At 42.1% G+C, this 26,251-nt stretch overlaps 1 protein-coding gene across 1 annotated transcript in view; it reads left to right on the forward strand.

The window, feature by feature from the left end:
• Positions 1 to 26,251, forward strand: part of snd1 (staphylococcal nuclease and tudor domain containing 1) — a 218,060-nt gene that overhangs the window by 160,408 nt on the left and 31,401 nt on the right. The window contains exon 18 of the mRNA XM_034112292.2: positions 20,941 to 21,082. Within this exon, the coding sequence (XP_033968183.1) occupies positions 20,941 to 21,082 (142 nt within the window). The remainder of the gene's footprint in view (positions 1 to 20,940; positions 21,083 to 26,251) is intronic.

Consider the following 26,251-nt stretch of genomic DNA (forward strand, 5'->3'; position numbering starts at 1 on the left):
ATACATCGTGCCTTGAAGATTGGATTTGGATAATGGGAATTACTTAATATAGTGCAATATATCTTGCAGCTTTGGTTATATTCTCAGGATTGCAGCTTGTTTGCATTTGCTCCATTCCTCTGTGGAATGCTTTCGGATCAGTGGATTAAAAAGAAAGACACTTTGTCTGCTCATATAGTTCTAAGTCAGTCTATCTCCCTTATCGTAATCTGATAAACCTGGACTTCTGTCAGCTCAGGTTTTTGTGTTTCCTTCTTGTGTGTCCGTTTTTCCTCAAGTGGAGGGGCCTCAAATGTAAGCTGAAGCCTCTCAGCAAACACATTGCGTGCATCGTGCAGACCATGCATTATGCAGGTGTTAAAACTGCTGATTCAGGGTAACAACTGTCACAACACCCATGTTGTGCATCTATACATGTAACTGACAGTAACTCAAGTTTAGAGGCTTTTATTGTCATGTGTGCATCACTACAATGTAGTTCCAAATCTGCAAATTAACTTAAGTTATGTAATAAATGTAGTGGAGTTAAATACATATTTACCTCTGAATTGTAGTGCGGTAGAAGCTACGGAGTAGCATAAACTGTAAATACTCAAATATAAGTACCTCAGCATTTTACTCAAGTACAGTGCTTGAGTAAATGTACTTGGGTACTTTACACCTTTGATTATTATAACATGTTCTACATATAAAGTCCCTAAAATGTTATATGTAGCTGATATCTCTGTTTATATTTCAGTTCTCATGAGTATCGAGACGATACTCACTAGTGATAGTTTGAAGAAGATATATCAAAGTGTCAGCTGTGTGCAGAGACCCTTTCAAATATCAGAAAACAAATGGGAGAACAAAACGGTGTCAGTGGCAGCATTTAGCTCAGCCATCACAAAGATGGAGTGCCTGGAGAATCATTATGTCACTGGTGATTTGCATTTTTCTGCCCTTTAGGAGATGAGTGGTTAAAACAGAGCCAAAAGTCACAGTACATCACTTCACCTATGGGCAATCTATCTGTGCTCGGCGTGCCTGTTTTTCTAATATATCCTCCTCAGTAGAACATAGTCAAATAGCCACTAAACTCCACATCTTGGCTTCTCTTTGGACCAACATTATCTGTTCGGCTCACTTTAACAATGGCTGTAAGTAGAAGTGAAAAGGTCAGTACAGTTGACAACTCAACTGTAGTGACATCATGTTTGTACCAGCATGCCTCTTTTAAAAACAATGATATCGATGTGAATTGGCTTTAAGCAGAATACTATTACATCCAATGCTGCTGCAATGTACGTCTGTTTGTTTAGGATTTGGCCATATAATTAATATCATGATAAACCATTAATAACAATGTGATATATTGCTGTAAGCAAGGCATCATATTGTGATAACAATCGATTTTGGGAAAACTGTCACATTCTAAAGAACACATTGCCATATGCATTACATTTGACTTTAAGAAAGTTGACCCTTTATTGCGCAATCATTACAGATAGAACTATATTTGTACTTCTCTTATCCAATGCCATAGCACTCATTTTTGTGCAATTTATTTTTGGTTAAACTTTTCTTGTGTGTATTTATAAATTGGCTTTCTAAAATATAGTGTAATTTCCAATTCGTTTTTTTTTGTATTAATGTATGTATCGTATCATTATGTAATTCCTCAAATAAATATGGCAGTATTTAATGAAAGCTCATTCACAATCCAGTGAATTTAGATTGAAATAAGGAATAGCTTCCAGTGCTGAGCAGCACGCCCTATAAGGCAGCAGGATAAAAGCTCTCCTTGGCTCGGGGGACCCGGTCCCATGCTGGAAATCATCAACACATTCAGTGAGAGAACGTTTGGCCCCATTTCCAGCGTGTCAATACACAAGCATGATGAAGGTTGCAAGGTTTGTTGGCAAGTGTTAAAGGACAGCGGGATCCCAGCAAGGGGACATCATTGCCTGCAGGGGACCACAATGGGAGAGGTGACCCGTGTGAGACCTCACATCTCTGGAAAATAGATGGAGGACTGTAATACACCACACAGTCCCAGGTTCCACTTCGTGTGTGTGCAGTGTTGCTTCGCATTCGCATATATACAGATGTGTGTGACTTCATACATTTCTCTACAGTTTGTTTACTATTCCATAATGTGTGCATGCCTGTTTGCGTGTGTGTGCTCCTGACTTCATCTTTCTTCTCTACACTGCATGCACAAACCTACACACAACAAAAGTAGCTGACCAAAGATCTTTCATATGGCTAAAAGATTACATAATAGGATTCTCTGTGCGCTGTGTACACACACACACACACACACACACACACACACACACACACACACACACACACACACACACACACACAGTTAGGTTGCAGATGGAGGGAGGCGGCACATGTGCACACACCATACTCTCACTGTCTCTCTCCTGCTTACTCAAACACACATTGAGCATGTGCAGTCGGACAGTGCACGCACACGCACACACATGACACACATGACACACACCCCCCTTCACTGTAGACGCCAAGCTGGACCCTCGGTGCCCTGAGGCAGAGAGACAGAAAGACAGAGAAAGAGATCAGTGGACCCAGTGATGTGTGTGTTATTTACACCCCAACCCGCAGTCCTCCCCTCTCTCCCTCTTTCTGTCTTCATCCTCTTTTCCCCCAGTTCCAAGTTGCAGATTCAGCAGTCTGTCAGCTCCTCTCGCAGTCTTGTGAATACACATGCAAAAAATGTTTCCCCGTCTTTATCCACTTCCTTCGTGCACACGGAAGTCACCTGCAAACTGACGCATTGAAAATACGCTATGATGATCCAAGAACTTCAAAAGTCTAAGACACACACCCAATGAAGCGAGTCCGTCTCAGCAGTCTCACCTTCTGCATGCTAAATTATACATTTGCATGAGTTCCAGGATTACACGCTGACTTTGAGAAAATGTCATCTGAAAAATGCATCCAGCCTCAAGGACATCAGGACAATCCTGAGGAACACACACACACACACACACACACACACACACACACACACACACACACACACACACACACACACACACACACACACACACACACACACTCACTCACTCTCGGATGACATATTCTACTTGATGAAGCACATAAACAGGAAGTAGGCCTTTTGGAACATTCTGTCTATGTTGTGCACACTGCTGCCTTGCCAGTGCAGCAGTGTGCATTGGTCTGTTTTGTGTATAGTGTTGTTAGTGTAGTTCCTTTCACTTGCATTAGTATGCATATGATCTTGTGTTTCTATGCATTTGGCTGTATGTCCTTGGCCTTGTGCCTCCCATTCTCCAGTCATGCACACAGATTCTTGCGGGCTCTTAGCAGAGGTCCTCAGGGGCAGGTGTGAGGCTGCCTCTGGTTCATCAGTGCAGAAAAACTCAGTCAGTCTCTCCCCTTACCCCCACCCCCACCTAACTGCACGACACCCCCCCCCCCCCCCATTCACCCGGCTCTCTGGATGAACGGGCTGAGGCCACAGGAGGAGAAAGATGTCTGAAAAGATGGGAACAGAGGTGAAATGCTGGCAGAGAGCATAATGTGATATGACATAGTGTGTTGCATTATGGCTGACTAACATGTGCTCAGCCCCGCCAACATACAACACAAAACACAAACCCCCAGGTGTGCCCGCACGCCTTTCTCCGTCCCCCCTGCATCTTATATCTTGGGGCTTCCCTTTTTTACTCCATCTCTCCTCTGCCCCAATTCCTCCGCTGTCTCTGCTGCTGAATGCGAGTGTGAAAGACATGCACTGACTGGAGTTAGGCTGGCGGATTATTCATTCTTTCTTTTTTGGCTCATCCCTCCTGGGACACTGTAAGGAGACACTTTTCCACTCGGTTTGCTGAGGACTGGTTGTGGCTGACTGCCTCCTACCTCCACTAGAATGAGTGCATGGAATACACGCAGCCAGCCTTGAATATTTGACACTCAGACTGCAGCGCTTTGATTAGTCAGTCTCCGCAAAGGTTATTAATCTGGGCAAATGTCTTTAATTGATTCAATTGTATGCGTGTTTACTTAAATGATGTACATATTTATCTGAAATTACTTATTCTTAACATATCCACTTCAGAATACTTTTTTTTAAAAGCTTGTTTTTTTGTATCTTTTTTATTTAATTTTTATTTAACCTTTATTTAACCAGATAAAAAGCATCGAGATAAAATCTCATTTGCAATGCTGACCTGGCCAAGAAGGCAGCAACTTTACACATAACACAAACATATAAAATACAGAGAACATAACTAAGAAAACAAAACACGAAAAAGCAGTCACTACATTGTGCACATTAGGACAGTAAGAAGGGTGCACTACTTATTACTGCAAGAGCAGCTGGTGGTAAGGACTTCAGACAACTTCAATTTAAAACATGCTATTGAGACAAGTGCCGTCAGTTTGAGGCGTGATTTAAGGTCATTCCAAGACCAAGGACCATAATAAAAAAGACTCCTTTTTCCAGCCTCAGTCCGCACAGCAGGTACCTGGAACCGTATCCAGGCACTGGATCTGAGGTTGTAAGAGTCACAAACTGGAGCAAATCTGGCACATATGTACAGTGGAAGCTTTCCTAAAATGGCTTTATACATTAATAAAAACCAATGCTGCATCCTACGCATAGTAAGTGAGGACCATCCAGTTACAGCTATACAGTTTGCAATGATGAGTCCTATAGGGTGCATTTGATATATAACGCAGTGCAGCATGGTAGAGTGGGTCAAGTTTGGCCAAAACAGTGGAACAGGCACATCTATAAATAGTATCACCGTAGTCCAGCTGGGACGGGATGAAGTTGAAAAACAACATTTAAGTCTGTAAAGGAAGCCAAGAGTGAATTTCAATTTATTTGATAGAACTTCAATATGGTGTTTGAAGTTCAGATTACTGTCCAACCAAAAGCCAAGATATGTGTAGGTATCGACAAACTCAACAGAGACGCCATCAAGGGTGTCAATGGAGAGGCAAGAGGACGCTGACTTGGGAGCAAAAAGCATTGCTTTGGTTTTCTTACTGTTCAAAAGCAGTTTGGAATCAAGAAGTGCATGCTGCAGCGTGATAAAATCAGATTTTAAATTGGAAACGGCCATATCCAGAGAAGGAGCACATGAGTATACAATAGTGTCATCAGCATACATATGATAGGTAGAAAATTGCATCGGATTACAAATATTGTTTACATATAATAAAAAGAGCAAAGGTCCCAAAATAGAGCCCTGTGGAACTCCCTTCTTCAAGGTGACAGGGTCAGAGACAGTTCTACCCAACCTGACGCTTTGAGTACGGTCGGTTAGATAACTCTGAAACCAACAATGACCGAAACGAGACATCATCTTTTTTTTTTTTTTAAAGAAGTAATTAAAGGTAGGGTATGTAAGTTTGAGAAACCGGCTCGAGATCGCTAGAATTTGAAAATACACGACCGGAGAAAATCTGCCACTTCCTTATAGAGCCCCTCCTCCAACACAGACGAACGCGCACATGACCAATGAGGGCACGAGATAAGTTTGTACACAGATGGAAGGCTGACAGGCAGGTAGGCCATCAGTATGATTTTTTGTCAAACACTTAAGATATTCATTGCTATCGGGATGTTAAGAGCATTCCATTGAATATAACAAAAAGTGTATCTCGAGCCGGTTTCTCAAACTTACATACCCTACCTTTAAGCTTTTTTTTTTTTTCAACTATTTGATCAGATACACAATACATGAACTTGTATTGGTGATAGTATGTTTAACCACTCGTGTAAAGTAACTAAGTAGATTTACTCAATTAATGTTTGCTACTTTGTACATCTACCCCACTACAATTCAGAGGTACATTGTGTACTTTTACTCCCCTACATGTATTTAATATCTTTAGTTACTTTGAAGTTTTGGATTCATGATGTGAAATATATTCAACTCTTAAATCAGACTTTAGTTACATCCGGAGTAAATTCACAAGCTACCCTGCAGTAAATGAAATAATAAAAATGGGTTCCTCCTTTACCAGCTTGATAAACATGAGTACAGCAATAATTATAATTTAAACTAATAAACATATATATTATTCTGAAATGGGCTAATTTGCATAAGGAGTGTTACTTTAAGTAAATGTTGACTTTTATACTTTTACTTGAGTAACATTTAGATTTTGATGGACTTTTACTTGTAACAGAGTATTCCTACATTCCTATTCCTTCCTATTCCTATATTTCTACCGTGTGCTTTTCCCACCTCTGTCTGTACCCTTGCAGCGGTTTACACAGACAACCCTGCTATGATATATTGGCCTCGCCATTCATGTGAACATCCATTACGCTGAGAAGCCTCTATGACATTTCCCTCACAGATAACTGACATTTATTTATTTTTGGAGTCATCAGGCAGATGCTGTGAAAACATCAGTCCACACATTTCCACCCTGCTTCAGGTGTCCTCTCTAATCGTCCTTGTGTAATCAGGGGAAGAGAGTAAAACAGCGTGGTCTTTCGGCATTTGCACTAAAAATAAGACACACGCAACTTTAGTCATTTAGGCACACTTTGACATTTTTTAGGGCCCATGCTCGGAGCCACACTTAACTCTGTTTAGTGCGGGTCGGCAGTGAAATACCCCTCGCTCGCTTTTTCCCTCCATGCTTCCCTCTGCTGTCTAATGAAATGCTAAATATTTGTTTCTGGAGGGTACCATTTAAATGCGCTCTCTGCCGGTTGGAGTGTTCAAACCTTGCCTTGTTTAATGAGTTTTGGTTTTATTACTTTCAAAGAAAGGAGATGAGCCCTGGTTGACACTGCTCCATTGGCCTGCTGTCACCTAAAAGGGCTATGACATGTGACCTCTCTTTATATGAATTATTATTCATGTCGCGTTTACTCCATAAACACACAGCTTCATCTAGGTCAGGGGTATCCAAACATATCTCACTGAGGGCCACAAACAGCCTGCATCCCAGCTCTCCATAGGGTTTCATTTCTCGCTTTGCTTATAAGGGTACAAAGGAAGGGTTTATGTCAAACTTGTAATGCAAATAAGTAATTTTATCAGCTAAGATTTGTTAGACAATGTTTTCAACTTGAATTGTTTTGAAAAGTGGTTCTTATTAACACATGAATACTGTGTAATATATGTTTACATATATATCCAAGAAGTACAATATAAGACGAGCACACGTCTCATGTGTGGGCCATCTTCCATAATACTTTTAGAATTGGCTGCGGGCCAATTCAAAATGTACCACATGCCGCAGTTGGCCCCGGGCCGTAGATCGGACCCCCCTGATCTAGGTTAAAGCAGATCAGTCCGCTCTGCTGTTAGCCAGGATGTGGAGAAGAAGCTTAGAGCCAGTGTGGTTGCTAACGCCTCATCACCTCTCTTTATTACCTGCGCACAGACTCCAGTCCTCCACACACTGGCAGACCGCTCTTGGTTGAGCAGCCACTTCTACTCCTAAATGCATTTATTTCTTCTCTCTGTTCGCCTCATCACAGCTCCTCTTCACTGGCTTTCCTTCTTCCCCTTTTCTCTCTCTTTTTCTTCCCTCTTCAACTCGTCCGCTGTCCCTTCCTCTTTCATTTGCTCTTGCTCCTAAACCTTTCTCCATCATCTTGAATCAACCTCTTTCTCTCTCGGTCTCCCCTATTACCTTCCTCTTTTCCCAATCTAAGCCCTGAATTAGCCGTCCTCTTTATTATTCTCCCCTTACCTCACATGCTCTCTAATGCTTTCTCTTTGTAAGGAGAATTTTAAGTGCATTGATTCATTGATGCTTTTTTCCCCCTTCGACTCTCCTCTGGTCTCTTTAAAAGCAGCTCTTAGGACATTTAATTTCCAACAAAAGCACCAAAACGCAAATTCTCCTGCTCATTTGTTTTTTATTGGATGGTTTGATGGAATCACCGGGTAACAAATGCTTGCACTGTATGGTTCCTTACATTCTTATTTTAGCGGATTTCTGTATTGCTTATGAGTCACACTCACACTACCAGCGAAGGGATGATATAAGCCACAATTCTGCTAACTGCAGAGGGCCATACCTGTCAGCCGAAGTTTATTTGTCCGACTGCTATTTCAGTGCGTTTAGTGGCCTCTCAGGGATCGTCACACTGTCCAACAAAATAAAATATGTTCTGGTGACCCTAGTTAAGTCATAACATTCCAGAGCACTGCAGATTGCCATTGCTTGGCTTGTGAGAAGGCGTTCAACTTGTTTGTAGAACCTTAGAAAAACACTAGCCGTTAATAAAAAATAGATGGGTCCTTTTTTTATGGGCTGTCAACCTTGGAGTGCGGTGACGTGAGAAAAAAAAGGGATAAAAGGAAGCGGGAAGGATTGAAACGATTGCCACTGTTCAGAGGATTAATGGACTGGATTGGGAGTGAGGAATACTTCATCGTATTCAGATGGACAGCTTGAAATGGATAATTGTGTAGATTGTAATGCACATTGATACAGTTAAATGTTTTAATATGTGCTTACACCTATTAGCATAATTTCAAATAGATATATTATAATTTTCTCAGATCCAACCCATCAATTGTAATACTTAAACAAATAGTTGATGAGATTTGTTCAGCATTCTCCATGTTGATCGTTGGTTTTTGACTGACCATTAGAGGTGTGTCTGGCCTAATCCATCTCATCAGTCAGAGGAAGAGGGTGGAAGGGTTTATTAACAGGGCGGACAAGGAATAACTTTGTGCCTGTCCTCCTCTGTTGCCTCTTTGTCACCAACAAAGTCTGCTTTGAGATCATTCTTGATGAATTCTTAAGCGTTCCCCTTGTAATTTAGGTCAGTCCCATTTCTTGTTTGTATAGTGTCTTGTTGTTTTTATATTGTCTTGTTGTTTTTATATTGTCCTGTTGTTTTTATATTGTCTTGTTGTTGCATGTTGGCACCTTGAGTTCATTGTAATTTTGTTGTACCTATACAATGACAAATTAAAGATCTATCTATCTCTGTCTCCTGGTTGGCTTGCCTGCAGAAAACACTCCACATAGAGAACGGGACCACTCCTGCTAGTTTTGCGAGTGTGTTTTTGTGCATTTTACAGAGTCTCTCTCTTCCTCTCTCATGCCTCGGGGAGATACGGTTACATAAACAGGCTCTCGTCATCACTGCACTTCCGATTCCCCCTGTTGTACCAGTCTCTCTCAGCCTCTTTTTCTTTCTTTTTTTCTATGTTTGTTTCTGTCTTTTATCCCCACATTTCCCACACTGCTTTCCCTTCCCTGCTCATTTCTGCTACTTCCTCTATGTGTCAGTATGGGTCTCGGCAAAACGTTTAGCAAGGTTACAATATGTTACTTGGGTCAGAGCATTTGGCTGTACAACGGTCGAAACAGTTGATTTAGTGAATAAATAAAAAAGAATAATTCCTTTTATCCTGACAGGAAATGGAAAATACTTAAACTTTGCAAATAAGAATCAAATCATTTCCAAATTAGTTTTACATTACCAGATGTAATATGCCTTGGAGCTTTGCCTTTATGATTTTACTGCTGCCAGTGTTCATTTTGGCTAATTTAGATAAAATGCTTGTTATATTATATACTTTAGTCATTTTTATTCGTCATAGTTTTACTCTTGTCTAAGTTGACAACTACTAAACATGTGTATGTCCAGTGTTATTCAAAACAGATAATTACATTAAGGTCATCATTTATTGCAAGTCATTGCTAGTCAAAGTGATTTTGTTTTATTTTGATTTACTTTTAATCCTATGTCAAATATACTTTTTTAGTCATGTTATTGAACATTTCAGTCAATCTAGTCTAGCCATAACTAATTATTTTGTCATATAAGTCCAACATTTAAGATTTGATATTGTTGAAAAAGGCTGTCTAAAAACATATTTGGTCAAACATGTTTTTGTTTACCAAATTAACACTAGCTATGGCAGAATGCTGAAGGCCATTTGGTCATTTCCCTACATTCATCAGTAAAACAAAAGAATCAAATAAATCCGTCTGACCAGTTTCACATCTCAGGGCTAAATGGGTTGATTTGGCAAACTAGCATAACCTGAAAAGCCTTAAAGTGGACCTATCATGCTATATTTGACAAATATATTGTAGGGCTATGCCTATATAAAACATGTCTGTGAAGTTTTTTTTTCAAAATACCAAACAGATCATGCATTTTAGCCATGCCTCATTTCGCTCTATTTGCTGTATTCCAGCCCTGTTTTTGCAAGGGCTGATTCTGTGACGTAGCTTTAGCGCAAATGAGCTGCAGCTGAGCGTAATCTGAGATCAGCTGTGCTGGGCTGTCAGAAGAGGGAGAGGAAAAGAGAGGCTTTGTCCTCCGTGTATTATTCTTATATGATTATATATAGTCGTTAGTCACTTTTCTAAAAAAAAAATCTAACTGAAACTCTGCCGCATGGTCCCCTTGTCCCTTGGAAGAGGCGGAGAGGTGGGTGTTTGTCATCTGCTGGTGGACTACCGGAGAGAATTACAGCGAGGGAGGGATTGCATTGAATAACAGCAGCAGGAGCAAACGCTTGCCTCTGAGAGGGAGAAAAAGAGCCACAGCGGAGAATAAACAGAAGGGCAACCATGCGCGGGAAGTCTTCTTCGCTGCTTTTGTGGCAGACTACAGCGCCACTTACAGGCCTGGCATATGTACTACAGCGTATCCAGCGCTTTCGAGCATGGCCCAACCCCCCATTCCCCTGATAGGTGGAGCGTTGCCCTTGTACGCGGAGCGTCACCGCCCAGTATTCCGGGATGACGTCGGGTCGGATGGTTGTAGCCCCGTTTTTAAAAGATTTGGGTACGGAGGAAAAGAGAGAGGGTTGTATTTTATGACACCTGGAACACAAAGTCATGTATAAAAGTCTTACAAAAGTGCATTTTGCATGATAGGTCCACTTTAAGTGCCCGGTCATATGAATCATAGGGCTGTTGAAGCTCTGTTGATTTCTGCCTTTGTCAACATAATAGTTAGGATTTGTTCTCTGACACACATGTGACAGTTCCGACTGAAGTCCACCCTAAAGAGATGCTGATTACTTCAGTTGTTTCTGAAACTGGGAGAGCATCACTAGGCCTTTTGTGTCGCTCAGCAAACTGTGAGATGTGATTCAAGGAGCATTACCTCTGATGTGATAATATTACTATATTTTTCCTCCCCCTCCCCCTTTCTATTTCCCTTTCTTCCCTCTTCTTTTCTCTTTCCATCGCTGCTCCTCGCCAATGCCAGATCCATATTAACCTCTCTGTCACTCTGCTATCCTGCATCTCTTCCCATTCCCTTAATCCCCACCAGCCCTGCCTCCCTAGCTCCCTCCTTTTTCATACCTCTATTATTTCCCCTCTCCTTAAATGGAGAGCGCATACGGAGCGGAAGAACAATCGAGGGGAAGGTATGATCAGAGAGAAAAATGATCAGGAGTCCTCCACAGAGAAAGGGGGGAGAAGAGAAGAGATAACGCTACCCTAGAAAACCAGTCGTCATGACAACAGTGTGGCAACCCAGTACGAACTAGCCTGTTAATTAAAAAGTTGATTAATTGCCTTTTTAATAGAATACTTACACATTTTAACATTGAGGTACTGTAGTCCTGGTTTTTAATCACCTCAATTTATTCTTGCTCTATTCTTTCCCTTTTCTCCTCCCGTCTTATTTACTTCGCTCTTCCATTATTGCCAGTGATGGACACAATAATCAATATTAATCAGCTTGAGTTTATAAACATATCTCACAGAGGAAGGACAAAGGGAACAAAGGCGGCTGGGACATGGGGTTCTGGAAAAAAATCTGTGTATTCTTTTGTCCCATAGATTGTTAAGCCAGCTGCACGTTTATAGAAAAGAGGACACTTCAACCACTTGGCGTCAAGGTCATGAAAATGGCTGTGAAAGGAATAGGACAATGGAAACGAATATAGCAAAGTGGTGCACAACATGTGAACATAACAATCAAGCACAAAGCAAGAAAAGCTTGTGTCCCTCTGTACAAACCTCTATGCCTCCTCACTTTTGATCAAGGTTATCACGATACACAGTCAGACAAAGTGTCTATCTTGGCTAAATTATTTTGTACCCCCCTCCATTCAGTCTCTTTTTTTCCCCGCCTCTATATGCGCCATTTGGAGATTGAGTGTCTGTATCATGTGCCCTCACACTTGCAGCTGGCCGGCTTTAATAGCGTGCTTATTCCCCAGCGCTGCTTTTGTTATGCTCTGACGACATCTTGCTTGGCTTGATCATCTTTTAAAGGCCACGGATAGAAACAGTCACTGCTCTGGTTAAATATGACCAAAGAAAAAAAGGCCAACTTGACATAAGGCTCCATATGCTGGAGTGACTGCCTCCAGGTTGTGGGTGTGGGTGTTTCGTACTCACGGCCGTCTGGTTTTTCATACCGGCTAAGTAGGGTGGCGCCAATCAAGACGGTGGCACAGGTGTAGGTTTGTGTGCACGTGATTACACGTGCACCCACATGTCCTGTTTCCATGGTTACACCGTGCCCTCCTTTAGTTTATGCACAAATGCCACCAATCTCTGTCAGTTGCAAGTTAGTAATTATTATTTTCTTAGCAAGTCTTCATTTATTGCTCTATTTGCTTTTTTTTATTTTACTGTGAAGATCGTGCACTCTAATGTGCTATGTAAATAAATAAACTTTTGGCTTATAGTTCTTTCTCAGCGGCTCTGACAGACCAGTTCCCTCCCCCAACTCAACACACATGTCTAAGTGGATCAATTTGTGTCAATTTAAAAAGTGTAACAAGTTACCGCTGCGATGGCCTTAGGTCGTTCCTGAGCCCTCAACTGTCTCCCGCGTGTGTCCGTGTGTGGCGGCGGGATAAGGGGGGACATATTAGCCGTGTAAGCCGGGGTTGAGTGGCCCGCCTGCCACCTCTGTGATGTGAGAACATCTGTTGGCTGTGATATGAAGCTAGGGAGTATCCTTTTCTCTCCCCTTCTCCCTTTCGCCTTCACTCGCTCTCCCGTTTCTCTTATGAATTCCCCAGCTGTTCGGCTCCCTCCCCTAAAAACCCTGTCCCGCACCACCTGTGCAGTTTTAATGCATAATTTATCTGCTAAGTAACCACATCCGAGAGACTCATCCCTCCATCCCTCTGCTGCTTTCACTCTCTTCCTTCAGTGTCTCCTTGGGATGTGAAAATGGACACCTATATTCTAATAGTATTATTTAAGGAGATTAGGATTCATTGGCTTCCAGTGGTGGGCAGTGTATCCAAGAGTTAAAATCCACAGTCAGTGTAGCTCGGCTTTAACCTACAACCTAGATCTTGGCTCTTGCCACTCTTTGAGGAGAAGGAGTGTTCAGTGCTTTTAAAGATCAAGCGCCTGTCTTAAATCCTTTTATTTTTCTCTAAATTGACTGTAATGTGTCCTGCAATGATAACATAAATACAAAATATGTTTTTTAAATATTACAGAATAGTTTATTTTTGATTATATTGGTTTTCACCTCCAGATTGTTCACAATGTCTTTACTGGCAGCAAACTGGGAAACGGAATAACCCATGTTTTGACTTCTTTATTTGCAAGCAATGAATTATCGGATAGATTTACAGATGTTCTTGATAGCTGTTGAAGCTTGTCATGAGGTTTGGTGTGTATGTTTAACTGTTTTTATTTATTTGCTTTTCAAAAACTACACGAATAAAACCTGTATCAAAACAATCGCCTTTAAAATCATTGATGTGTGTTCAACACATCAATGATTTTAAAGGCGATTGTCTCCCCAAACATGATATACTGGTGTTACATGACAGCTTGTCAAAAAGGCCTGTGTGCAGCTGACGTTTTAAGTTACCGTGTCCACGTGTGTGGCCTTGCAGGCCCACGAGCAGCCTGCCCACTGGGGCAGGAACAATGTTGCTACATCATCGTAGCTCAACCTGGACCAATTCTTCCCAAGGCCACGACAGTGCCTCTGTGCACGTACATGTGTTTGTGTCTTCTTAGCCCATGTCTATATGCTTTATGATGCAAGACTGCCATGCTTTATGTCTGAATATGTGGACAGCAGGGAAGGAATGACAAGAAGCTTACATACAAGCAAAGCCTCCCCTCCTATAAATCAGATCTTCCTCTCTTCCACGGCCGCCCCTCTTACTTATCCCACCACGACAAGGTTAACCATCAGGGTTAATGTACCAAAACCCCATTTAACCTTGGAGGCGGGCCTTTTAGGGCCAGGCGATTGCATTGGGTTAATGTATGTTCTCTTTACTGCACAAGAGCGATGGGGCCGCCCTGACACCTGTCACTCAACTCACTGTCCAATTAAGATCAATACGGACAACAGGTATGTTGTGTCACATCCATTGTGATCACTGCACCTCAAATGAACTGTAAAACTGCTGATAAATCAAAGTGAGGGACCCTGGTAGGCCGCCTGTCAGTCAGTGGAGCAGTGTGCTACCTTTCTCTGAGGATTTACCTGGCACCAAGCTTTCATCACATCAGTTGTTGGCAGTGACTCATATTTCAATAACCAGTGTTGGAAAAGGAACATTAGCATCAGCTAAGACAAAGGTTATTTTCCAGCATTATGATGTAATTTATTTTCCAAATCGCCATATGGAGAATATAACTATGCCTATTTACTCATTTGTAACGGGTGATTTTAACCAGAACCCCCCTTATTATAAGCCAATAACCCTCCACCTGTTTATCAAGTCTGCATATACACATGCATTATTGATGTAACGAAGAATCACACCCTGGTCTGTGCCACACATGCTCCCCTAAATACTTACTAATTATAAATGTCATATGATGATAACTGCATGATGTGAAATTGATTGACTTTCAAGTGTTAAAGTGACTTTAAGAGGAGATGGCTTAATCATAGCAGCTGTGATATGGCAGATTGCCCCTCATTGAAGCAATTGTATGTCTTGTTGATCATTCTCAGCCTCTAATGGCTTTGTCAATACAGACAACATCATCGAGCAACAGGAAATCCAGGGTCCTTCACCTTTCTGCCACGCCAACCTGTTCCACTCAGGAACGTGACTCCAATGCCGATGTCTATTGAGCGCTTTTCACTTTGAGTGCCAATCAATTTCTTTCCTTGAGATCGTTGTATTCAGCAGAATAATGTTTGTTTCAAATATGGGAATGCACTGAATACCAAAATAGAACACACATGAAGTATTATAAAGCTCCATCTACAGAGGAACATGATTTAGAGCAGACATGTTGGTGTTTACCTTGCGTTTGAAAAGGCAGCCTTCGTTTACCTTTGATACCTTGTATTGTTGTTCACCCAGCCAGGATCTACACAGCATCAAAGTGATCATAAGTAAATGGGTCCCTTTCTATTCCTGCGTCGAGCTTTAAGCTTTTTGAAGTGGGCTTCTTCAAAAAGCCACAAGTGAACGCTGAAGCCCCGAAAGAGGAGAAACGTGCCCTCGATTGAATTAATTACCCATTCTCTCCAAAGGGGATTCATCAGGGATATAATGGGGGCTAAATTGATTTGCAGAGTGCGCTCTTATGACTAACATGCTCCTATTGATTTCAATTGTTCTCCAAGTGTTATTCGGTAATAAATGAACAATGGAGCTATGTAAGAAGACAGGCCACTCGATAATATCTCGCTCAGATTACAACACACTTCAGTTACTTTGAGACAGCTGCATTGTTTCAGAGATACATAGGTGTATCCTGGGCTGCGAGGGCTCGGATACCTTCTCCACCGAGGTGTGTTTGAATCAGTGGGCAGCGACATGTGCATACTGCAGCTGTCGAGTGCTTCTTAAAGAGTGCATTAGTGTAGTGAAGACGCGTTAATGAGGAACTGTGAAGACGGACTGTGTTAAGAGAAGTGCTAATAATGTTCTGTTCAAGGAGCGCTCTCTTCTGAGTGTCAGATTAATCAAAAAAGGGGTGTAACGTGTTCTTCATTTCATCGGAGAGGGAGTAGGAGTCTTTCTCAAATCATAGAAAACTTGTTCACAGTGTTAGAGATTTACGCCTAAACAACTTGTAAGCCAACAATAGGTGTTGTATTTAATTTGGGTTGGTTGTTTTTTCACAGAAGAAGGGGAAAACCATACCCTATGTCTTTTTATTATTGAAATGTTGGCCTGCTATTAAAGTGCATAGTTGATCCTTTATGGAGCACTGTTTGGATCAACAGACCATAGACACACTAGAATTGACTCTCTGCCACCTTTAATCAGTGTTCAAACCAACCCTCACCCCCTTCTTCTGGCACCAAGTGTGTGTTCAGTCATCCATCTGTTTGTGTATTCACCCACCTGTGCTTGTATGTGTGAATCTACTCTATGAATGTAGCACACTTGCTCAGTCTTTCTACACTACTGCGCTCTTTATCAAATTAGTTATATTCCTACAAATCAGCACTGAGTTGATCAGCGGCCAGCTTCGCTCTCCAAAGCAGAGCTGCGGAGAGTTACTCTGCTGTGCCAGGCGCAGAAATTAAATCTGGCCACCAGTGAATTGCTGTAACGATTTGCCCTATAACCAGGTATTTCTTCTTCAGGATGCTAGTGGTGAGTTTTCATTAGTGTAAAACGGGCGTAAGAGGTGTTGCACTATTAAGGAGGCAGGGAAATGGATGAGTAAGGGCCCGTGTCCACATAGAGCCTTTTTCTGGCAGAAGGCGGCCCCATCATTTCATCAAGAAAACGCTCCCAGCTCTTTTAGATTTTTTTCTATGACAACGATACATCGATAACGCATGCCGCTGTTGTAAAACAGACTAGCATGGATTTTATCATCTATTCATGCTACAATATATTTTGTCACCACCTCTGACAACTATGAACAAGGGAGAAAGACGATAAATGTCACATACTGACCTGCAGCAACATTCCGTGTCCACCGGCCGATCTGCTCCCACAAACAGGCACTTGGGTCTCTGTTATGATTATTGACTGGGTTTCTGTCTGACAGACACGGCCGAAAACAAGCCTTTCATCCCATTTCTACAGTGATCTCATCGGCACTTTTCTGAAAAGTTTCAATATCTTCAACACTGAGCGGCCGCACAAAAACGTCTTGGCGCTCAGAAAAAAGACGCTGGGTGCTGCACCTTCTCTGGAGTCGTCTACCTTCGACGGCATGCGCTTGGTCCTCATTGGAATCAATTGAAAAAGACGCCGCCTCTCAGAAAAAGGCGCTATATGGACTATGTGGCGGAGATATAAACCGATATGTAAAATGTAGATGGAAACAGACCTTCGCCTCAAAATTCCTGCTTGGACACTCTCAGCTCGGCCACCATTATTAGGACTTGTTGTCCTTTCAGCCTGAGCTTAATAGCCTGCCGCTTTTTTCCTTTTCCCCATCTTTCTATCGCTGTCCTCTCTCTCTCCCCCCTCTCTCTCTCCCTTATTGTCTCTGGCAGCTTTGTGACTCTAGCGTCTGGCTGCAGTTGCAGAAGCAGCAGTCACATACCTGCATTCAAGTGGAACAAACAGGATGGTTGGCTGCTCACGGAAGGTCATCAGCCCTGGGCACAGCACGTGTGTGTGTGCACGCGGGCGTCCGTGCGTGTATCCGTGTATTTTCTCTACTTTAAAAAGAGATGAAGCTTTACAGTGTTCCTGAAGCAAAACGGTGTGAAACAAATAACCAATAGATGATCTTCCAAGTGTATTTTTACTGTGACAAATGCTCTTTATATGTGAGGGATAGCTTGTGCTATTGTAAATACTTTCAAGAACTATAACTACTTTCAATATGTATTTATTTCTGAGTGTTGGACCCATGTGACTTAGGGTGACCATGGTAACATTTTCAGCTCCAGTGTACACAACTTCTGTGTTTGCTTCTCATAGCGTGACTATACTAGAGCCCTGTTTTTTATGCTTCTGTTATAAGCATGATAGAATAAAAGCACGAAAAGTATCAATTTTGTCAATATTATCAATCCTTTTTCCGGTTTCACTTGCATGTAAACACTACCCAAACTAGAAAGAGGCCTTAAGCCTCGGCTCTGTTAGCGTGCTGCTCATGTTAAGCCTACCATGTAGACAAAGCGTTAGCCCTAATTCACACGTGAAGCTACAAAGGGAGTAGATGGAGCAGCAGGATTTAATATTCACTGGAAACCCTCAAGTATTATCAGTGCACTGTTCGGCAACTCAAACAACAACAGAGAACACATACACAGCACGTTGAACTGCCCATCTGCAGAGTCAGAGCTGAAAATAGAAAACAATAAAAAGACTCCAGATTGGGGGGCAAGGGATCGCCTGCCTCTTCATATTGTTGATTTTGCCTGCCTCTGTTGGTCCTATCATTAATGTTGTATGCAGTTGTGCAACTCTAAATGTCAATTTAGGGAGGCAAATGTGTTTTCCATCGTTTTATTTGTACCTGTCACTGTGACATTCACACTCAACACAGAGGTCAACAGGAAGCCCTGTGACTGTGCTTGGTATCGAATCCCACCCCAAGTCCACCCACTTGCTACCACCCTCAAGGTGCCTCAGTGATGGCCACCAGTCTAATAAAACGTGACACTCTAATCTTTGTCTTCCATAATTAGTGCCGCACGTTTGATTAAAAGCCATGTCAGCTCCATTGCAGATTGGGAAGCGTGATTATAGTCCAGCAATTGTGTCTGCATATAATGTGTGCACACGGCTGTATGTAATGGTGCTAATAATGCACATGCAGGTCTAATGCCATACAGAAAAAAAATCCTGGTTGATCTCGGGGTTTACGAAGCGTGGCTGCGTTTTCGGTCTTCATTAACCTTGCTCGCCCTCAATCCCCGGAATTTCCACCTGTTTTTTTCGGTCCTTCTAGAGCTCCTTCCGGGTTTTTTTCCGGTTTTTTTTTTTACAGCTTTTGTGCGATGAATAATTGAATGGGTAATTGGGTAGTGTGACCCTGTCTTTTGTTGGGGGGGTGGTTAGGGCAGCAGTCACTTGTTTCATGGGTAACAGTTGCAAGCATTTATTCTATGATTATTAATCTTATTTTATTTCCCCTTCTCATTCTCTCATCCACCAATTTATTTTGCGAGCACAGACACACGCAGTTCCCTCCTGTAAGACTCATCACCACATCAATGAGGTAAAAGGATAATCATAGCATGCTGAAGAGCCAGAATATTAGCAGCCTCGGGTGTGATTAACTAAGCCTTTACACTAGCATCGCTCTCCAGATGAGCTAAGGCAAGAGTGAAAAAATGGCAACATTAAAACTAGCTAATCTAATTAGCTCTATGATACCATGCCGTTAAATAATTACCCAGAATCTAATTGGGTAATATCACTGCCTTATTAAAAAAAAAATTAAAAAAAACCTGGCTGCCATTTCCCCCCCTCTCTTTCTCTAACCTTTGAAAGTAAACACGTCCCAAATAGCCTGCAGAAATCACAAGAGAAAACATGCTGAGCCGCTGGAGCACTGTGGAGTTCGGTTGCACTTTTTGACTTTTGATTTCCCCGCCCCTCCTCACTCCCCGTCTCCCCCCGTACACCGCCCTCACTCCCCTACTCCTTTGCAGGGAGTTGATTGGATCGCTTTCATCCTGACCATCCTGTGTCGGGACACGTGCTTTAATACATTTACTGTACTTGAAGCTGTATACAAACACCTTATATAGTCTTGACAACCACCTACTCTTTCTGCCGCATCCCTTGCTCTCTGTAAACACACACACACACACACACACACACACACACACACACACACACACACATACACACACAGACATCCATGCAGTTTGATATGTGCCCCAAGGCAAAGCACTTCTCCCTAATGAGCCTCTTGCCCTCTGTTTCTCCTGGGGAGCTGAGAGAGAAGTAACCTTGATGCAGTATAGGAAGGATTCAGCCTGCTTACACACACATGCACACATTGCTATGTTTGTGAGGAACCTCATTGACTGCATTATTTCCCTAACCTGTTATGTCATCAACAACTCTACAGTACATGTCTAACCTCAACCTGCATCCTTACCTGATTCTAACAATAACGTTTAACCCTAGCCAATATATCCTCACATTACACAACTGCCGAGGTCTAAAACTTAACACACGGAATTGGTTGTTAGACGTGTCCACAGTATCACACGCGTCCTGTTTGGCCAAACAACACAAACACCCATATCCACCCATCTTGTATTCATGGGAATCATTGAGACGAATTCGGGCATGTTGGATGCTTTTCTCTGTTATATTTTCTATCTTCAAGATTGTTTTGTTTGTCACTTGTTAACAGAAAGCTAGTCTCCATTATGAGCAAAACCTTGTTTCTTGCAATTTAATTTGAAACATTAACTCTAAGTTGGGCTGCAAGTGATAATTGTTTTTATGTATTTTACCTGAAACTACAGACTATTCTCTGGAGTAATCACTGATCATGTCTTGAAAACTGAAACTCATTTGGCAACTTTTACCGTGAGGATTATCCAGTTTCTAATCATTTTCAGAGTCGTTTATTTAAAACTATGGTTACTTTCAAATCATCGGCGAGGCATGTTGAATCAGTCGATTGGTCTATTACCACTTCTATGATTACCCTTACCATCTAGACAAAAGGAGCTCCACAATGATGTGCTTTGAATTGAAACATATGTGTTGCATAACCGTGGTTCAGAAAGCTGGGTCGAAATGATACATTGTACTATATTCTGGTAGCATCGTGGGTTTGGGTTTGGCCCAACATAATGAGTAATACATGTTGATTTGAAAATAAGTAATGCCTTTATGTCCATCTCTTTCATTATAATGATGCGTTCACAAATATTTGACCCAATTACAGTGAAAATGTATGCATTTTTCTGCCTCTCTCAAAAAAGATTTCAAAAATATTAAGTAACTGGACAAATGTAACATTAAACCGTTGTTAGTTTGACTCAAGTTCTCAATCTATTATCTCTAGATACTCCAAACTGCTTAAGCAGAAGTCTGGTATGTATGCCTTCACTGACCACTCTGTGTTCCTTGTGTGTGTGTTCTCCAGATCTGGGCCAATTACGAGGAGAAACCAGTGGAGGAGGTTGTGTATGTAACAGAAGAAAAAGAACGAGTGGCCAACTACAGACCAGTATTTGTCACGGAAATCTGCGACACCATGCACTTCTACACCCAGGACGTAGAGACGGGTATGTCAGCATTGTGTTTTGTGTGCTTGAAAAATGTGTGAGTAACAGACTTAAATAATATATATTTCTTTAATGTACAAAATCTAAATATAAGTCAATTAGTACATATTTTCATTGCTGTTGAAACATGTTGTAGGACTCAGTGACTATTTCATCGTCCTCTTCACCAAATACCAACATTTCTCAGGTCCAAACAAGGGCTCTGACTTCTGATTCCCTTTTAACAGCACACTGACTTTATGAACGACAATTATCTCTACCACTCTGACATTCCCCCTCACCCCCGCAGCCCCCCCCCCCCCCACTAGCGAAGACAAATCAAAGGACGTCCTCCTTGTTATTACTACTGAATGACAGGAATACATCACACCATCCCTTCCTGTCAGCAGTGACAGGGGGAGGAAAGGAGAGAACAGTTTGGAGATGGGAAAACTAACAATCCCTATAATTCCCGCATGGCTGCTCTCTCTGACAAGCTGTGTGTGTGTGTGTGTGTGTGTGTGTGTGTGTGTGTGTGTGTGTGTGTGTGTGTGTGTGTGTGTGTGTGTGTGGTGTGTGTGTGTGTGTGTGTGTGTGTGTGTGTGTGTGTGTGTGTGTGTGTGTGTGTGTGTGTGTGTGTGTGTGTGTGTGTGTGTGTGTGTGTGTGTGTGTGTGTGTGTGTGTGTGTGTGTGTGTGTGTGTGTGTGTGTGTGTGTGTGTCCTTAATGCCTCCCACATTCTGTTTTGCTCTGGGTAACGGCCCATCTTTTTAGGTAGTATACTTAATGAGTCGTCATCCTCAATATCAAAATCAAGCTATATGTATAAATGTTTTATCACAAGCACATACACACAGCATGTCGTTAAGTTGTCAACGGTAGCACCAGTAACTAAGGGCCGACAGAGCTTAAGCTACATTTCACTCAGCAACACTGAAAGTCTAGACTCCACGTCATGTGGAAGTAGAATTATTTTTGTATAGAAACTTGGCGAGCGTCATCTACTGAATCATTAGAATTTGAACCAACCTGCGTGTGTTGCATTTGATTTTGTGACTTAATCAGTGTAACAATTACACCAACACCTGCACTCACAAACTAGCTGGAACAGTTGTGAAGCCTCCATGCCAATCACTGCCCCTTCATCGTGTGCCAGCCTGTGTGTGGGGGGGCACTGGATGCTGAAGTCTTCCTCTCTCAGCCGCCCCGCACATCTGGCCCCACTGCCTTTCGGAGCCCATGAAATCGACTTTGGCCACCTCTTAATTTGCCTCACTGCCATAATTAATTAATTTGCCTTCATTTACTGCCAATCTGAGCCTAAGCATCACTCACACCATAATAATCCAATCACAAATGAGTGTGGAAAGCATTTGGCCCCCTCAACTGTTCCTTTGAAAGCCCCTCTACCTCTTTTCCTCCTGGGGTTGATAAGAGTGCAAAAACAATCTGTTACTCATCCCCCCGCCTTGACCTGAAGCCTTTACATTCCCTCTGGCTACTCCAGCTTCCTTCCCCTGCAGGTCAGACGAGATGCTGAGGTTATGTGTGACGTTGTATCACTGATCAGAATCACATGTAAACCTGAGGCCTTCAGCATCGCTCACTGTCAGCTGGGGAAATGTAACGGCAAGATGCGTTGTAGAATTTATAATCTAATGGAGTTGGAGTTTGGGGGCTTGTAAGTACTTCACATGAAAGAGCAAGTCAACATGTTTTTATAGATTCAAAGCTTATATCCCATATATTCTTTAGGGTCTGTAAGGGAAGCAACCGAAGTGTTGCATTATACAAAATGTACACAAACTGCATTTTTTATATTGCTGCTCTCAGTGTGTTTTGACAGGAAAGCTGTGAGATGTTTAATATTTCTCATATAAAGGCGTGTTTTTAGATGATCCAGCAATGCTGCAGTCTTTTTGTTTATTTATTTTCTCCCTTTAATTGCCCCGTGGTCCTCCACCAAGAAGCTTACGTGCTGGTTTAAAAAAAGTGTTATTCTCAGCAGGGAGGCAACACCTGACCAGTCCTCACCCCTTCCTCCCTCTCCTCATCTCTCTACATCACACTGTTTGCCCCTCCCCGCCTTCCTCCATCTCCCTTTCTCCCTTGGTCTCTTTCATTTTCGCTGACACTCCCTCAAAGCTACATTAAGTCATACCAACCCCTTGAAGAGCACATCAAAGTGTTAGGGCCTGTAAAATCATACAAGCTGAGTGCTTTGCAATATCATTACATGTTCCACTCCCCCCCCGTCTCTCTTCGCTTTCCCTCAATTTCTCAAGTGAAGGAATGTGTATATATAAACTCAGATAAGCTTCCGAGCAGAGTCTGAGTTTCATAAATACGCTTGTGATTGTGAGCGATGGCAACAACACTTTGCATAAAGGAAAATGCGGGATCATGTGTGCCAAAGTTCACCTCTGTATGTTATGACCTCATCCCATGGGTTTCCTGCACTTTGGCCAGAGCGTTAAAGCAATGACGCCTGTCACTGACTTGATGCAGAACACTAATAAAAGCTGACACTTCACTAAAATGACAGACAGCTAGTAATGCATGCAAATCTGTAAACATCCCTGCATTTTATCATAACACAATAGCACTTGATGCCCTCTGTGACACTCTGACTTCAAATACTTCTCTTGATTGTTTACAAAACCTACCCATTTTCTGCTCTGCAGTTACACATTCACCGGCTCAGAGACAAATTTCCGAGTGTTTTTTGGCACTGCTACCAGCACTCCATTTGCCAGATGGAGCAAACACTTTCATTGAGTACTCCTTGACCATCCTTGAGGTATAGCACACTTGTGACATAGAGTGCCAGCTAACTGTCTCTCCCCCGGTCTCGCCTGATGTTCCGTTTGGAAGCCGGGGATGAATAAAAATGGAGAAAATAAAACGCCGGTGCTACTTATGGTCAATGCGAGACCATTTACTTAACTTCAATAATCACACATTTTATTGTGGGTGTAAAAACCAATCATGAAAGGTAGCTGTATTTATAGAAGCAGAAATGATGCAGCTGGCAGAGAGTTATTTTTCTGTGTGGCGTTAAGCTCCCATTTGTTTCCAACCGTATCTTCAATAAGATAAGATGAACTTTATTGATTCGAAGTAGGAAAATGAAAGTGTCACAGCAGCGAGATGAGAAGAAAAAGCCGTGAAATGTTCCAGGTAGCAAGATAATTCTCCCAATAAGGAGCAGGAGCTGTGAACCAGGGTTTCACAGTGATTACAAGTCCATTTTAAATAAATGAACTTTCTACAGAAGACAACAAAGTAAAATAAAGAATGATATCCATAGGAACATACACTTTGAGGCAGATGGCAGCACGATAGCAGTTTAATAGCTGTACAGTAAGTGGCCAGTACATCTGTTTCATAGCAATAAAGAAAACATTATAAAAACCATAGGATAACCACCATCAATATGCAAATGCTATTACCAACCATTAATCCTATGGGAGTCTGGAGTCCAGGATTTATTTGTATTTGTATTGTGGTCTCACTGGGGGCAGTGGTGAATGGAGTGTACACAGCTGTTGATGCACTTAAACGAACAAAGGCCCATGAAGTCATCCTTACGCTGTTAGCTACTAAGTGGTTATTTTGTGGAGGAAGCGTGGTATGTAATATATTTATATTCTCCGGGGGTCCTTAGCGCTCTGTGTTTTACCACTTTTCCCATTTTAATTATTCACATTTAATTACTCTTAAGTGCTGCTTTTTTTCATGTATGGATATCTTTACACAGGCCCGATAAGTGGATACATTCACGTTAGGAATGGTTTTCCCCCCAGTCACTGAGAAGCTTGAGGGATTGCGCTGTTAAATCCTCCGTTTATTTTAAGGTTCTTTATCTGTTGCTGTATGCGGTTAGCTCTCATTGTCTCGCTTTCCTCCCCGCTCACATCGTCTCTTCCTGGTTCTGCTTTCTCCCTTTTCTCTCCCAATTTTCCTTTGTCTGTATTGCTCTGTCTCCGGAGGCTCTATGCAATTACTGTCAGAGGGGTACCTGCACAGATCTGTGTGACCTTGGACACTAAAGACAGAGGCCACTCCAGGCACGGGGGGGAACAAGTGACTATGCTGCACATTGCTGTTGCTTTGCCTCCATGCTGCAGAGTCCACATAATTAAAAAACTTGCTAAATATAGCCCTGAAGTCTTTATGGGTGCGTAGCTGCAATCGCTGCGGCCTGATTATTGGATGCTCTGCTGCTTTTCAAGTTTTTCGAATCAAAGACATAAAGTACAGGAGTATTAGTTTCCCTAAAAACTCATAAGCTGAGCTCCAGTTTAAAAGTCTATACTGTACTAGATTTGAATGGAACTAGAAGGATACATTGGATTCTTAGTGCAGGTATGTTGTCCATAGAGTATTGTATAAGTATGTAACCATGTTTATTCTTAAAGGTCATCAAACCCATAAGTGAAATCAAAACGAGGCCTTTTTTTGATATTTAAATGTCTTAATAATCTTTTTTCAAACATTTTAAACATGCTATGAAAATGAGAAGTATGATTTTATTGCTACTTTTCTTAAAAATATTTGGCCTCATTAGTTTTTGTAATAATTTACCAAATAGCTCTTTCATGCACATCACGCAGTTACGGAAAGTGGAACCAGGTTAATTTCAAAAGTCTTAAATCTAACCTTAGGAACCCTGGGGTAAGCTACACACCTCAGACATTTCAGATGTAATAATGGCCTCCAGACTGCATCACTGGACACCACTGCAGGCTCTTCTTTGCCGAGCTAGCAGCCTCTTCCTGTTTTGGACCTCTCTCAGTCGTCACCTCTGCACGGCCGGTTGCTAGGCACGGGCATCGGCCGACAAACGCACGTCTTCTGCCCACCTCGAGCCTCAGCTGTGGCGCAGTTGGCGGTACATCCTGTCTGGTTCTTGTTTCCTGGCACTTATACAGACTCATAATGAGTAGAGTCGTTCCCCCCGACCAGGTGCCACTCCGTCCACATTATTCACACTTCTACCTTTTACACACAGCAGCTGTTCATCACATAATGATGCTGGACCTCGCTACTGATGGAGCAAGGCAGGCAGGGAGCTGTTCTCTCTCTGGCTGCACTTCAATCCTGGCCCCTTTCTGTCTTTGGGGATTGAATTCCATTACTTTGAAATGCTAGGTTCCAAATGTACAGTATGTCTTCACGTGCTTGTTTT

The sequence above is a fragment of the Pseudochaenichthys georgianus genome, chromosome 23 (genome assembly GCF_902827115.2).
Source record: "Pseudochaenichthys georgianus chromosome 23, fPseGeo1.2, whole genome shotgun sequence".
Lineage (NCBI taxonomy): Eukaryota > Metazoa > Chordata > Actinopteri > Perciformes > Channichthyidae > Pseudochaenichthys > Pseudochaenichthys georgianus.